Source organism: Rhipicephalus sanguineus, unplaced genomic scaffold (assembly GCF_013339695.2).
Source record: "Rhipicephalus sanguineus isolate Rsan-2018 unplaced genomic scaffold, BIME_Rsan_1.4 Seq10638, whole genome shotgun sequence".
NCBI classification, from domain to species: Eukaryota; Metazoa; Arthropoda; class Arachnida; order Ixodida; family Ixodidae; genus Rhipicephalus; species Rhipicephalus sanguineus.
This window is the reverse complement of record NW_023614258.1, coordinates 339,999-354,655: the sequence shown is the minus strand read 5'-3', so window position 1 is coordinate 354,655 and position 14,657 is coordinate 339,999. Positions and strand designations below refer to the sequence as shown.

Genomic DNA, 14,657 nt, shown 5'->3' with positions numbered 1-14,657 from the left:
TAAAATGTCTGTCACATCTATCTATTGATGTCAGAGACAGAAATCTGAGAAATTTTACTATGTAGAAGGCGGTATCACGATTTTTGCACGTCGCATCCATAGAAGAGCACGCAAACGATGGCAACATGCCGCATTTCCTGCGTGACGCTATTGCGCCGCCCTCATGCACTGCGGCGGCCGAGCAGTTTCTCCTGCTCAAGTATTTCTTTCTCCGTGGTAGAAGCTGTGCGCAACTACGAGCTGGTGCACAAGCTGTTCCTACTTTGTAATACCGCCCTTCCCTTCAGCACATGTGCCGAATGTTTAGTGTAGCAGATGACCTCTTAATGAGGAAACATGGAAGAATCAGCGACAAAACTTTGAAAAACAACTCGTGTTGAAAGTTAACAATGTGTCACTTTATGTCACAAAAGCCACAGTAAGCCTCCCAGCCTTCACGCAAGCTGCCAGCCTTCTCTCTGCCATGCAAGCCACAGTAGTTCGTTCTGGTTCGTGTAAACTTGTGTTATGTTGTTAGGGCAATAAAATTTGGAAGGAAAGTAACGCGAAAGTAATCGATTACATTTCTGCTATTGCTCAGTTACTTTTCTGGGGCTGTAATTTACCACTGTAATCAATTACATTTTAAAGGAAGTAATTGTAATAGGCTACTTATTTTCTGTAACGTGTACAAGTCTGCTTGAAAGCACCGCCATGTAATGTGGGAGACGTCCCTCCTCGAGTACACCCTGACATTGCATGGTTTGGGCCTGTGAATTCCCTTTGTCACCCATTGCACAGGATAAAAGCAACGTATATGCATCTTTGTTGTTTAGTGCCATTTTTTTTGCCCCCTTAAAGAGACACTAAAGAGAAAAACACTTTTTTGTATGCACTTGAGCCTGACTATATCATACTCGGGTAAATTCAATTATTCTTGATCTCAAACTATTTTCGCTTTAATGTCAATGCATAGGAAAATATACGGCTACATGGAACACAAATTTCAGCCAGTTCCAAGCCATGAGAACCGTCAGACAGTAGAGCTGTAATCGCACAGGTGTATGTGATTGGCTAGGGAGGTCATTTGATGTCGTCAGCCTGATGCTAGATTTGAAATGCATTTGATTGGGTAAAGTGCGATCATGTGATCTGTCGGCTCGGGCAATGGCATTTCAGTGAACGCCTTGCATCGCGATTTGCTGCCGGTGCAGCCTGAATCCTGTGAGATGTGGGCTCCCTGTTATCTACATGACCCTCTTATGTGCCCAGGTGCCTTGTATTGGTTTATTACAATTAATGTAGGTCTTTAATTAATGTAATTAATGAAAGTGCAAATTGCTTTATATATACTTTGTACCGAAAGTCATCATCATCATCCTTTCATTTTCTTTACTTCTCTATTCACTCCCCACTCTAGTCATGTGACCTGCGTGATGCCTATCTGTGCAGAACACTGTACACAATGGGCAGCGCGAGGCGGCCCTTTGAAGTTGGCTTTTCCTCACGGAAGGGGGCTTTCCCGTATGCATTTGGGAGAGCGAGCGAGTAGAAAGTACCGCTTGCCATCATGTGCTCTCTCCCATGATTCCTTGTGGTTGAGCCTGTCATGCACGGTTGCCATTCGCTTTGTTCCCACAATTCTCCACTTCCTTTGTTAACACTATGGCTGCTGGGAAACGTAAGAACCCGCTGTTCTCCACAACGCCGGCGATAAGCAACATAAATGAACAGGAAGTGAATAAGTCTGACGTCACTGCTGTGTCCAGCATACCAAGGAGCACGCTGAGTACTATATTGACGGATGTTGAGGCATGTTTTTTAACGTGTTACCCACACCCCCAATTGCGAACCATGGAAAAACAATTACTAAAAAAGAAGTATCTCTGCATATTGTCATGAAGCCGCTTTCCTCGCAAATCAGTGCCGTGAATCGGTTTGCGCACCAAAATTCGCACCGAAATTATGGTAAATTCTTTAAAAGTTGCGTATCGAACTGTGCAATATATTGAACTAATTCCCATTTTTTGTTGAGTTTGATGTATGCAGGTTCAACTGTATTAGTAAATTACAATTTTACAATGCCAAAAGCACTATTCTTACCACGAGAAGAGGCTCGGTAAGCAAGAAAATGCACAAAAAGAAAATACAGGTTGTCTCCATGATATCACAGATTTTGATCGTGCCTGCTCGGGCCTGTGTACTTCTTTGTTGCTAAAGATGTTTACATTGTGTTCTAAGGGACACAATGTCTTAATATAGCAGGTTTCATATTTCATTGAGCCACAGTACGTAGAAGGACATAGAAATTTGTAATGTCACACTGACATTCTCGTGCTGAAGTTTCGTTGCGAAATTCAAACATGAGACATGGGCCTTCATTTCCTATTCTTCTGTTTAACCTATGATGGCAAGAGGAATGACAATCAAGTTCTCAAGGAATAATTTATCTGTCTAAACTGATCTAATGTTTGACATTAACGTCCCTTTAAGGGTCACTTTGGGCCAAGCACATTTAGTGCGCTTGTGAAAGATTTCTTACTCTTTGTGTGTGCCAGAACAGATGAAAACGGCATTGTGAAATGAATTGGGAAAACATGATGCATTGGCTGCCCAGGACGAGTTCCACTCACGACTGCGCTTTGTTCGTCGTGGACTGGTGGCTATGGCATCGGGTGGTGCCGACGACAATGGCAGCCAGTTCTTCTTCACCCTGGGCTCCTGTCCTGACTTGCAGAACAAGCACACCATTTTTGGGAAGGTAATCTCGACAGACCTTGCCGAGCCCAACAGTTGCTGCAGACGGAAGCGGCATTTAAGCAACAAAGATGCACTCACATTGTGTCTGTATGACGGTAAAAGAAGCAGGTTATAACGTGGTTCATGGCTTGTAAGCAAATTGTTGGAAACGTTTGTGGGTCATTCCACGCCAACTGTCCCAGCCTTGGCACTCGACCACCTGCAATTTGAATGAAAAAAATCGAGGACTATCTATCCAAAGCCAGAAGCCTTCCATCAAAATATTTTTGGCGAAAAAAATTATTCAGTGCTGCAAACTGTATGTGAGGTTTTTCGGAAAGCTCGAAACAATGGCTCGTAAAATGTGTTTTCAAAAAATCTGTTCTTCATAAATTAGGCTAGAACAAATTTTTTCCTACATAACGATCATAGGCTTCTCACTTAACCCTTTGAGGGATAATGGGACGAATCTGTCCCACTTTTTCATCTTCAGTAAAAGCTTTCTCCGCCACTGCGCGTCACCATCAGCGCTATGATTTTCTGCTGCCATGGGTGAGAAACATTCAGGAAACCAAAAAAAAAAAAATTTTCGTACGTTTACGATACGTAATATCGGTGATACGTTGTCTAAATTTGTTTTGTTCTGTAGAAACTTTTTTAAATGGCTGTTCGATTGCATGCAAGATAGCTAATGCTCTAGATTTATGGTATGTTTCTCCTTTTCTGAATTTTGAGAGAAGTAGTTGTAGGGTAAAACTATAGATTTTGTTTCAAAATCGGAGCAGCATATCGGGCAATAATCGTGTCGAAGCGTACTTGAACGAAAAATGAAGCAGTTCCTTGCTGAGCCTATGTACATAACAGGCATGCATAAATGCTTTTTTTTCAAGTTCGATGGGCATTATTACGTCATAAGATAACGCTTCATGATGGAGAAGGCCCTGAAATTCATATTGGTCCTTTTTTACCACTGCGTTACCAGTGGCAATGAGACCAAAAGCTGTGGCTAAGACGTTGTTCCTGAAATAGAGGCCCGACAGAAAGGAATGACGAGATCGATGCTCCAGAGTCAGGAAGCGAAAGAGAACCCGATTATGCAAAGCCTAAGAGAAAAGCTTGTGGCGACACATTGCACACAAACCGGCGCAGCCTCCGCCTCATCACTATCTAACCCGGCGTGACACGGCTGCATGCTACACCACGCCTCCGATAAGGGACAGCGCCACCTCAGCGTCACCGGAGGCTTACGTCACTGACGGTGGCTATAAAACCAAGCTGCCAAGCTCGGAGGTTATCTTTCCTTCGCTACCCGACTGAGCGCAGCGTCGGTATGCTCGCCCCACTGCTGCTACTACGTTAATAAACAGTCGTTATGTTTTATGTTGGGATGCATCCTTCCATCGACACGGCATCCCACAAGCTAATACCTCAGACATGAATGCATTTACAGGATTCAGTGCATTCAGTGACGCCATAGTGATGTGGCCTGCCTTGATTCATAGCTGCAATTTTATATACAAGCGGAAATCCAGGCATAACTGAGGGCATAGCACAACAGACGCAGGCGAACATTGTGTACCACAGCTGGATTTGAGGGTCGCCAGAATATTTTTCTTGCACAGCTTCTGAAATGCCCCTCTGTACCGCTTGCTTCAAGCATTTTCGTGCAAGCAATTTGGCGAAAGGATTACAGCTTGGTCTGCTCATGAGACAATGGGACAGGTGCTGTCCCACTTGTTTTACCTGATCGCCAGGAAGCTTTACTGTAGCCCAAAAATAGTTTGAGACGTATATGGTGTGAAATGGTGTGTACTGTTGGGTATCGGGTGTCTCAGATTGCGGCTGCATCTGTGCAGAGCTGATGAAGCAGACAAGGCGACGGTGAGTTAAGGCAAAATTTATATACATATAAAGAGAGGCTTTACATATTCGGCAGTGGGGCCGACAGCTTATTGGGCTTGCACTGAGGTGCGACGACGACCCTGGATTTCTTCATTCGCTGTTCCCGTCTCCCCGTGCAGCTTGGTTCTCTTATAGCCCTTGGATCCCTTGCATCAGCCAGTACTCCAAAGCCTCCAATCAGGAACCGCCGTTGATCACTGCCTTGAATCGGATTCATGGATGAGAGGGCTTGCCGTACGTTGCGTGAGGAATTGCCATCGGTTACATCAGGCGCACCGCAGGAGTTGCCGTGGGTTGCATGAGACCCCCGCCTTGGTTGGCACCTGCTGCATCAGGCACCTCGCTGGTGTTGACGCTGGTTGCATCAAAAAGTCTATCGATGTTGATGCCACTTGCATCAGACATTCTACCAGCTTGAATACCTTGCCGAAGCAAGGAAGTTTGGGTTGGGAGCCCTGGCAAACAGTACAGCTGGCGACAAAGTTGCAAAACAAAGTTCATTTTTGCACGTTTAGTCGTAAATTTAACATTGAGGTGGTCCTAGTAAAATTATGCTAAGTAGCGCATTTACTAGCAACATTAGTTGTCTACTGGCTGAGAAAGCTTCATCAAATTACTTTTTGTTTTAAGGAAGAAAAAAATTTTGAAGTTGTGTTCTGCCGGTGTCTCTTCTTGCTCGTTAGCAGCAACTTGTAGGTTTGGGTGAGTCGGTTCATGATGCGAAAACTAGAAGCAGCGCGAAAAAAAACGACGACAAAAAAGGAACACACATAATAGGACTAGTGCTGGAAATCTTGCTCGTGTTTTGTCTACGCAGGAACACGTCCTGCGGTAAGTACAACCTATGTGGGCGCGAGGTTCACCACGGGACAGCTAGACAACCTAATCTGTTTGCCCGTGCTAATTTGAATAGTTTACTAGTGAGTATTGCTCTGAGTCAACAAGAAATGCGAACCCTACTAGAGTGAATTTAACCACATGCTGCTGTCCATTGAAGGCCGGCATGGTGTGCTTACGCAACAGCGGGAAGTGACACCGATGCGTGCAACACCCCGTTGCCTGCGCACAGATATAGAAGTGGGAAGAACACTACGATTAAGGAAAAATTCGGTTGCTGTAATATGAAATGCATGTTGTACTTTTGCAACAATTCACGGTCACTGCTCAAACATCATCTCTCACATACGATTCACTTATAAATATACTTATCACTTATATACGATTGTGTTGGTTCATAAGTGCAACTTATTTGCTGTGTTAAAGGGACACTAAAGAGCAAAACAATTTTTCTCGCATTAGTAAAGTAGTCTTCCACGATACCAAAAACACCATGCTTGCTGCAAGAAGATGCTTAATAAGTGAGAAAACGTGCAAAAAGAAAATACAGGTGGCGACACTACTTTGGAATTCCCGCACTATTTGCCGTGACGTCACATATTTTTGACGGCACCTGCTTGTGCCTACGTAGTTCCTAATCGGTTAAATCGAAGTACATTGTCCTCTGAGGGGGCCAGAGACTTGACATAACGAGTTTGTGGAAATTTCATCGAGCAAGTGGCGCCAAAATACGTTAAATGCTCTTTGAAACCTTTTACGTTACGAATTACAAAGTTCGGCGCAAAATTTAAAAATGAAACTTTGAACTTTGTTTTCTCCTCTAATGATAAACCTATGGTGGTGAAATAAACTACACAAGAGTTCTCTGAGCACACTTTATCAATCTAAACCAATTCATTGTTTCTCTTTAGTGTCCCTTTAAAGCAACTGATCTGTTCCTTTTCCCACTTTTAAATCTTTATGCAGGCAACGGGTTGTTTCGCGCATCGATGTCACTTCCCGCTGTTGCGTAAGCACACTATGCCGGCCTTCAATGGACAGCTGCATGTGGTTAAATTCACTCTAGCGGGGTTCGCATTTCTCGTTGACTCAGGCCAATACTCGCTAGTAAAGTATTGATTGATTGATTGCTTTATTTGCTTCGTCACAGTACAGTGTAACAGGAGGCGGAGGGAAAAGCCGTAATAACTGCTTGAGGGATCATCCGCCCCCTTTGTGAACAATGGCAGCAGCTGAAGGACATCACAATATCATACATTTTTAAACTGTCACACTGTTTTACGAAAAGATCATGTCATAAAGTGTTGTGTATTCAAGCAACCCTGTAATGAAGCAACCCTGTTCAAGGAACCCTGTATTGAAGAGTGCCATCTGCTGGAAGCAGATGTATATATGTGACGGTTCAAGGGTGAATGGGGGAAGGGAAGAGGAGGAAGGGAAGAGGAGGAAGACGAGGAGTTAGATTAAACTGGTGTTCTGACTGACGCCATGTCTTGTCCGTTACATATATATATATACCAATGTGTTTCTAGTTGTTCTCAGTCTTGTTTTGGTTCATTGTTCAGTGATGGCAATAAAGAAGCGTTGCCGATACCGCTCCATGCCTCCGTTGCCACGTCGTACGACCCACGCTACTTAACACTGGCGACGAAAATGGGATGCGACGGAAAGTCGACGGACACCGCCGCAAAGGAAAACTAGCCCCGGCGGCTCCGGTGCGTACTCGTCACGATGACGGCTGCCACTGCAGACGAGATCGAGGTTTTCAACATCGACCACCCGGAAGAATGGGAAGACTATCCGCAATGCTTCGAATTCTTCTTGGCGGCACAGAGTATCACCGACGCTGCCAAGAAGAGGGCGACATTTCTCAGCCGATGCGGTCCCGCCACCTTTCAGCTGGCCAAGGCGATAGTGGCGCCGAGCCACTTAAAGGATATGTCATTCGAAACGATTCTCGCTGCGCTGCGCGACCACCTTGCGCCGAAACCACCGGAGCTGGCCCGGCGTTACGAATTCCATCGCTGCGACCAGGCACCGAGTGAGTCTGCCGCCGCCTACCTCGCTGCCCTTCAAACCACGGCACAACACTGCAACTTCAATGACCTCGACACCACTCTACGGGACCGATTTGTGTTCGGACTACAGAATAACACGGTGAAGCGGCGATTACTGGCAAAAAAAAGAGGTGTCTCTTGCGTCGACAGGCAGACACAAGAGACCCAGAACAAAAGTCCTTTATTGTTGTAGCGCCTTGTCTTTTATAAGCAATGCCAGCCTCATGGTTGCTAGACTTGTTACACAATTCCGATACACCTCCGTTCCTGTGAAGGAACACAGAAAGAAAACAAGATGAATTTAAGGAATTTGCTGAAAGTTTCTTCCATAGGCGAGACGAGAGGGCCTTTTTCTAGACCTTGCACTACGGCGAGCACCAGTCTCTTCACTGACGGGCGGCTGGTCATCCTCGACCGCTGAGCCGAAGGATTCTGTTGCAGCAGGAAGTTGCGAAGGAGTCCCTGACGTCTGATCGGCTTTCGGTGCGGGTAATAAAGACCACGGAGTGGCTGGCTGTGGTCCTGGTGATAATTCAGAGTGGCCATTATCCTGTCGCTGTCCACCTTGTGGCTCGCCTGAGTATGGAGCGCGCCGCACGTTCTCAGGCTGCGTTGCTGCGGCATCATCCCAGTCATCGTCATATGTAGTGTGACGCTCGCTAAAATCCTCTTGGGTCTTGAGCAAGTGTTGGCGATTTCGACGAAGGCGGCCTCCATCTTCCGTGCAGACTTGATAGGATCGAGGTGCGAGCGGTTTTGCGACCCACGCTTTTGTTTACCAGCCGTTTTTCCCTAGAATACTTACTTGCTCACCTTCGTTCAGTGGTGGAAGTGGACGCTTTGATTGGCTTGCTTGTGTGTGTTTCTTGACCTCAGGAGCCTGGCATTCAACGAAATCGGGCAGTCGGCCCCTCAGCTTTCTGCCCATAAGCAGCTCACACGGTGCTCTCCCATCTTCCAGTGGTGCCATCCTGTAATTCAGAAGACCAATCCATAAATCTCCTTTGGCAAACAATGTCTTCTTGAGCAGACGCTTCATTACTTGCACTCCCTTCTCTGCTAGACCGTTTGAACGAGGGAACCCCGGACTTGACACTATATGCCTGAAGTCGCACTTTCTGGCGAAGGAGCGAAATTCTTGCGAAACGAACTGTGGTCCGCCATCTGTGCATACTTCGAGTGGAATTCCATGACGCGCAAAGATTAGTCCAAGCTGATCAATTACATGGCGGCTTGTCGTATGTGAGAGGAGCTGCAGTTCGGGGTAGTTAGAGTATGCGTCATATACAGCAAGGTATGTTTTCCCGGCATGTTGAAAGAGGTCAACTCCTACACGGGCCCAAGGTAGAGAAGGGGGATGGCCTGTTGGTAAGGGTGGTTCATCTGGTTGCCGGTATGCAAATCGTCGGCATGTTGGACATTTAGATACCATTTCTGCTACAGTTGACGTCCGATTTCCCGGACCCTCAAGGGACCGCGAAAACGTCCGGAAAATCGGGCAGTCCGGAAAAACGAATGCACGTGAAAACGCACATTTTTGGTAGGTATTCTTCGCTGACGGAGAGGGTCACAGCCGGAGTACAAGATTCCCATAGCAATTCAGCCAATGCATTGTTTAGGTGGCTCTGAAAAGAGCCGTTTATAAAAAAAATACGACGCGGCCGGCACTACCTCATAGGTCAGCACTTGGACGCAAAGAAGTCGCTTATTTTCTTTTGCACGGTCCGCTTGCCCGCGATTATGTCTGCCTCAATTTCAGTCAACGTCACGTTGCCGCTGTACACCAATGACAGTGTCATCAGTGCTCGCGTCAACTCCGTGTTCGTTGGCTGTGTAGGAGCTGGCTCTTCGTTCTCGGTGTCGGAGTCATCGGAATCCTCCGTAACTTGATGAATGATTTCGTCATCGGTCAACTCTGCACATAGCTCGAGGTCTTTGTCAGCGTCGGCGAAGCCCTCAAGGGTTATCTCGGCTGGAATCAACACGCCGCCAGCGCGCAGATCGTCGAAGGCAACGTCCGCGGATGGCAGTTCGTCATCGTGAGCCTACGAGGTGGCTTTGTGCGCTTCGAAGGCGCGGACAAAGACGAAGGAGCAGTCGGTGCCATTGCTGTAAACGGCGAATCCGCTCGACGAAAAGCGCAGCACGAAACAGCTAGGAACTCGGTGGATGCTGAAGGTCGGGAAACGTGATCACTGAAGGTAGCGCGCAGCAGCAAACGATCAACCGCAGACACGACCGCAGCGCTGGCACAGCTGACAAAACAACACGTGAACGAACACAGTGAGGTTTGGCTTGGCTAAGCTACGGCTGGCAACGGATTGACACGTGCGGTTTCGAGGTTACGGCAGCCGCGGCGCAGTGCAGCGTTGCTGCTGATGCGAGTATGGTGGGTTCAAGGATACGAAAATGAAAACAACCAAAATGGCGGCGTCGGTGGTGACTTTGGGTCGGCGGTTAACAGTAAAAAGTCCGGGAAATCGGATGGCGAAGGCTATAAGCGTCCGGAATTTCGGACTTTTTAATACATTGACTCTACGGGGAACTTGACGGTGCCACAGATGAGTCCGGGAAATCAGGCATGTCCGGAATTTCGGGCGTCCGGGAAATCGGACGTCGACTGTATTTGCGCGACCATGCCGGGCCAGAACATTAGTAGCCTTGCCATTCCTTTGTATTTCGCAATCCCTAAGTGCCCTTCATGAACTCGTTGTAGCATCGTTTTTCTGAGCTTCTTTGGAATTACGACTTTCGATCCTCGCATGAGTACGCCGCTAACGCATGTTAGCTCCACTTCGAAAGGTGCTAAAGGCCCTGTAACTTTGCTGCCACTTTCCAAGGCCTCGATCACTTGCCTTAGGTCGTCGTCTGCCTTGGTTTCTTCTGCCAGACAGTACATCATCGCTGGGCTGACGAGGGTATTCAACACTGAGGTTGCATGGATTGTGACGTCATCAGCATCATGTTCACTGGCGCTCTTGTCACTGCCTGCTATCCTGGACAGTGCATCAGCCAACTGCAAGTCCTTTCCAGCGATGTACTGCAGTGAGATGGTAAATGGCATTAAACGCAAGAAAAAAACGCTGTAGACGAGGCGGCATGTCACACAAGTTCTTTTGGGCAACTGCGAGCAGGGGTCGGTAATCTGTTTCGACTGTCGTGTGGAAACCATTTATAAAATCACGGAACCTTTCACACGCGTATGTTATTCCAAGCGCTTCCTTTTCTATTTGGGCGTATCTTGACTCGGTGTCTGATAACGATCGTGAAGCGTAGGCAACTGGACACCAGTTCTTGCCGTGCAGCTGTAGAAGGGCTGCGTCTAGCGCGAAACTAGACGAGTCTGCTGTTATTTTCGACCGTCTTGACGAATCGAATACTGCAAGCACAGGCGCAGTTGATAAGAGGTCACACAATTCTTTCCACTCTTTATCGTGCGCACTCGTCCAGTCAAACAAATGATCATGCTTGAGCAATGCGCGCAAGTTCAGAGTCCTTTCTGACAAGTTTGGTATGAACCTGCCGAAATAATTTACAGCGCCTAACAGCTTCTGCACTCCTTGCTTCGATGTGGGTATAGGCATGTTAGCAACGCATTTGACCAGCTGTGCGTCTGGTTTGATGCCGTCTTTAGAACTTAGGTCACCCAGAAACTGCACTTTCTCAACGCCAAAGACGCATTTTTCACGATTGAAAGTGAGGCCAGCTTCCTGCGCTGCCTTTAGGATGCCCCGGGGACGCCTGTCATGCTCTTCCTGCGTTCTGCCCCACATAAGCACATCATCGATGTAGATGCGCGTTCCCTCTAGGCCATCAAACACGTTATTCATTGCCTTCTGAAACACTTCACTTGCCGTTCGAATTCCAAACGGAAGCCTAAGAAAACGGTAGCGTCCGTACGGTGTGCCGAATGTGCAGATTTTTGATGACGTTTTGTCAAGCGGGTTCTGGTAAAATCCACAGTTAGCGTCTAGTTTGCTGAACACTTTGGCTCCCGCCAGCTCCGACTCTATTTCATCTCGGGATAGGAGCTGATAATGTTCCCGTTTTAAGCAACGATTAACATGCCGAGGGTCCATGCAAATGCGCAAACCACCATTCTTTTTTAGGACAACGACCAGAGGACTTACCCAGTCAGAGGGCTCCTCTACCTTTTCAATGATGCCGTGTCGTTCCATACGTGCAAGCTCAGCCCGCATTGGCTCTCGGATGGAGTACGGAACACGATGCGCTGGCAACGCGACTGCCGTCGCCCCTTCTTCGAGGCATAGGCTGCAGGTTTCCTTCAAGCACCCCAGACCTGAAAACAGCTGTGGAAATTCGCTGACAATCCTGGACTCCAGATGTCCTTGAACCTGCAGGCACTGTGCCCTTGAAATCAAACCGAAGCGTTCACAAGTGTCCAGTCCCAAGAGCGCTTGCTTGCCTTTCTTAACGATGAAAAAGTCTGTTGGCTCCTCGATTTTGCCGATGCGTAGCGGCAAGGTGACGACTCCAAAATGCTTGATTACACCACCGTCGTAGCCTGTCAATACAGTTGCTGAAGGTCGAGTTGTCGCTGTCTTGCTGAGCTTGAGAACCAGAGAGTGGGGAAGAAGGTTGGCCTGCGCGCCTGTGTCCACCTTTAGCTTTGTGTCATGGTTGGCCAGCTTTGTGGCGATTACCCATTCTGAGTTTCTCGATATGTCGTTGACGCTTACCACTAGAACTTGAAACTCGTCATCGGATTCCTCGGTTTGTTCTTGGGGTGCATTATGATAGTCAACTTGTTGAACGCTCTTTCGCGCCTTGCAGCAAGCTGCAAAATGATTCTTCTTGTGGCAGACGCCACATGTCTTGCCCCATGCCGGGCACGTCCTTGGTGGATGCTTTCGCCCACAGTACATGCATTCCTTTTTTGCCGAGCTCTTTGGTTCCCATTCTTTTTTTTCGTACAGCGTTGAGCTGGGCTTCGCTGTGCTCCCAAGCTTGGTTTTGACTCTCAACGATTTCAGCTGTTTTACAGTACTCTATTGCTTTTTCCATCGTGAGGTTCCGCTCTCGCAGAAGTCTCGCCCTCAATTTTCTGTCTTTCGTGCCGCACACCAGTTGGTCTCGAACCATAGAATTTTTCAGCTCTCCGAAATTGCAGTACTGCGACTTTAGCTGAACATCTCTTAAAAATTGCTCAAATGGCTCGTCCTCAAGCTGCAGGCGTGTTCTAAAGACATAGCGTTCGTAGGTTTCATTTCACTTCGGACTACAGTATTCTTCAAACTTCTGCACAATTACATCGTAGTCCTCGCGTTGCTCGTTCGTCAGTTTAAAGGTGTTAAAAACATCGTTTGCTTCCTGACCTGCAACGTGAAGGAAGATTACTGCTTTCTGGGCCTTTGTCCGTTCTGGCGTCGTTGTTGTGGCCTTGAAGTATAGCTCCATTCATTGACGAAATTTTGCCCAGTTTTCTGCAGGAGTTTCGGAGAGCACCAGACGCTCGGGCGGCGCCAATGCTTCCATCGTGGCGTTTTAGCTGGTGGGACACTGGGCTTGTATTTCTGACACCATGCGTCGACAGGCAGACACAAGAGACCCAGAACAAAAGTCCTTTATTGTTGTAGCGTCTTGTCTTTTATAAGCAATGCCAGCCTCATGGTTGCTAGACTTGCTACACAATTCCGATACATCTCTTACCAGGGCTATTGAGGAAGCAGTCGCCGCTGAGGCCATTACCCGAGAAGGAAGCTTTACCTCGCCCCAAAGCACAAGCGCGCCGCGCGTCGAGCCAGTGCACCACGGGACGACGGCAGGTGATGACGGGGAGCAAGTAGTCAGTGAAGACGTTCTCCGGCTTCGTGCAGGCCCCGAGCAGCAACGAGGCGTCGAGAGACTGTCAAGTGGCTCCTGCACCAGTTGCGAAGGCCCACATGAACGCCGCCTGTGTCGATTCCGCGCTCTCCAGTGCAGGGAATGCGGAAAAACCGGGCACATTGCTAAGGTCTGCCGGTCCCAGTGGCAGTCGGGCCCACGTCGACATTCCAAAGCCGACGGCCGGACACAGCGTTCCAAAAACGCCCTTCACACAAACATGGCGTACTGTGACGACTTGGCGGTGACTGCTATCAACGCAGTGTCTCAGCCTGCCAAGAAGACGGTACATGTGGACCTCAGAATCGAAGGCGCACAGTGCCAGATGGAGGTGGACTCGGGATCAACCTATTCGATCATTTTCGATGCTACTGCCAGACGCATTTTTCCAAAGGGGCGTGTCCCAAATCTACAGCCACTTGACATCATCATGAGAGACCATCAAGCCAACCGCATCGCTGTACGGGGAATTGGTACTGTGCGAGTGCAGCTCAAAGATTTTGACGGCCAGCTGCGCCTTGTCATTGTCAAGGGGAAGTGCCCAAGTCTTCTCGGACTTGATTGGTTTCCTGCACTCGGGATTTGATATTACGGGAGTGCAACACATTGACCAATTGCCAGCATCACTTGAAAGCATATTCAAAGACTTTGCCTCTGTGTTTGATGGGACACTAGGCTGCTACAAGGGACCGCCAGTGCAATTTGCACATAACCCCGATGTTGTGCCTATCCGCCTAAAAGCCAGGAGGGTTCCTTTTGCACTTCGGCCAAAAAATCGATGTCGAACTGAACAAACTGGTACAACAGGGAATCCTGGAGCCAGTTGATCACGCTCGTTGGGAAACCCCCATTGTTACGCCACTGAAGGCAAATGGAGACGTCCGCATATGTGCAGACTATAAGTGCACAATCAACAAAGCCTTGCAGCAGCACTCGTATCCCGTGCCAGCGGTCAGCCACCTGCTGGCATCCCTCTCTGGTGGAGCTGTTTTTGCAAAGCTAGACTTGGCACAAGCCTACCAGCAGCTGCCTGTGACTGATGAATCTGCAGATGCACAGACCATTGTGACTCATCGGGGTGCTTTCCGTGTTCGCCGACTAGAATTCGGTGTCAGTGTCGCACCTGGCATTTTCCAGAGCTTAATGGAGAACATCCTGCGGGGACTACCGGGTGTCATTCCATACTTTGATGATGTCCTCATTTCGGGATCCTGACACCAGGAAGTGCTGTGCTCAGTCACCTTCGAGAGGTACTCCAACGGTTCCAAGATGCAGGGCTCAAGGTCAAAAAAGAAAAAT

General features: G+C 48.0%; 1 protein-coding gene across 3 annotated transcripts in view; it reads left to right on the top strand.

Annotated features, from left to right (window-relative positions):
• Positions 1–14,657, top strand: part of LOC119376001 (spliceosome-associated protein CWC27 homolog) — a 381,331-nt gene that overhangs the window by 36,309 nt on the left and 330,365 nt on the right. For all 3 annotated transcript variants that reach the window (XM_037646002.2, XM_049411346.1, XM_049411347.1), the window contains exon 3: positions 2,597–2,740. In XM_037646002.2, coding sequence (XP_037501930.1) covers positions 2,597–2,740 — 144 coding nt within the window. The remainder of the gene's footprint in view (positions 1–2,596; positions 2,741–14,657) is intronic.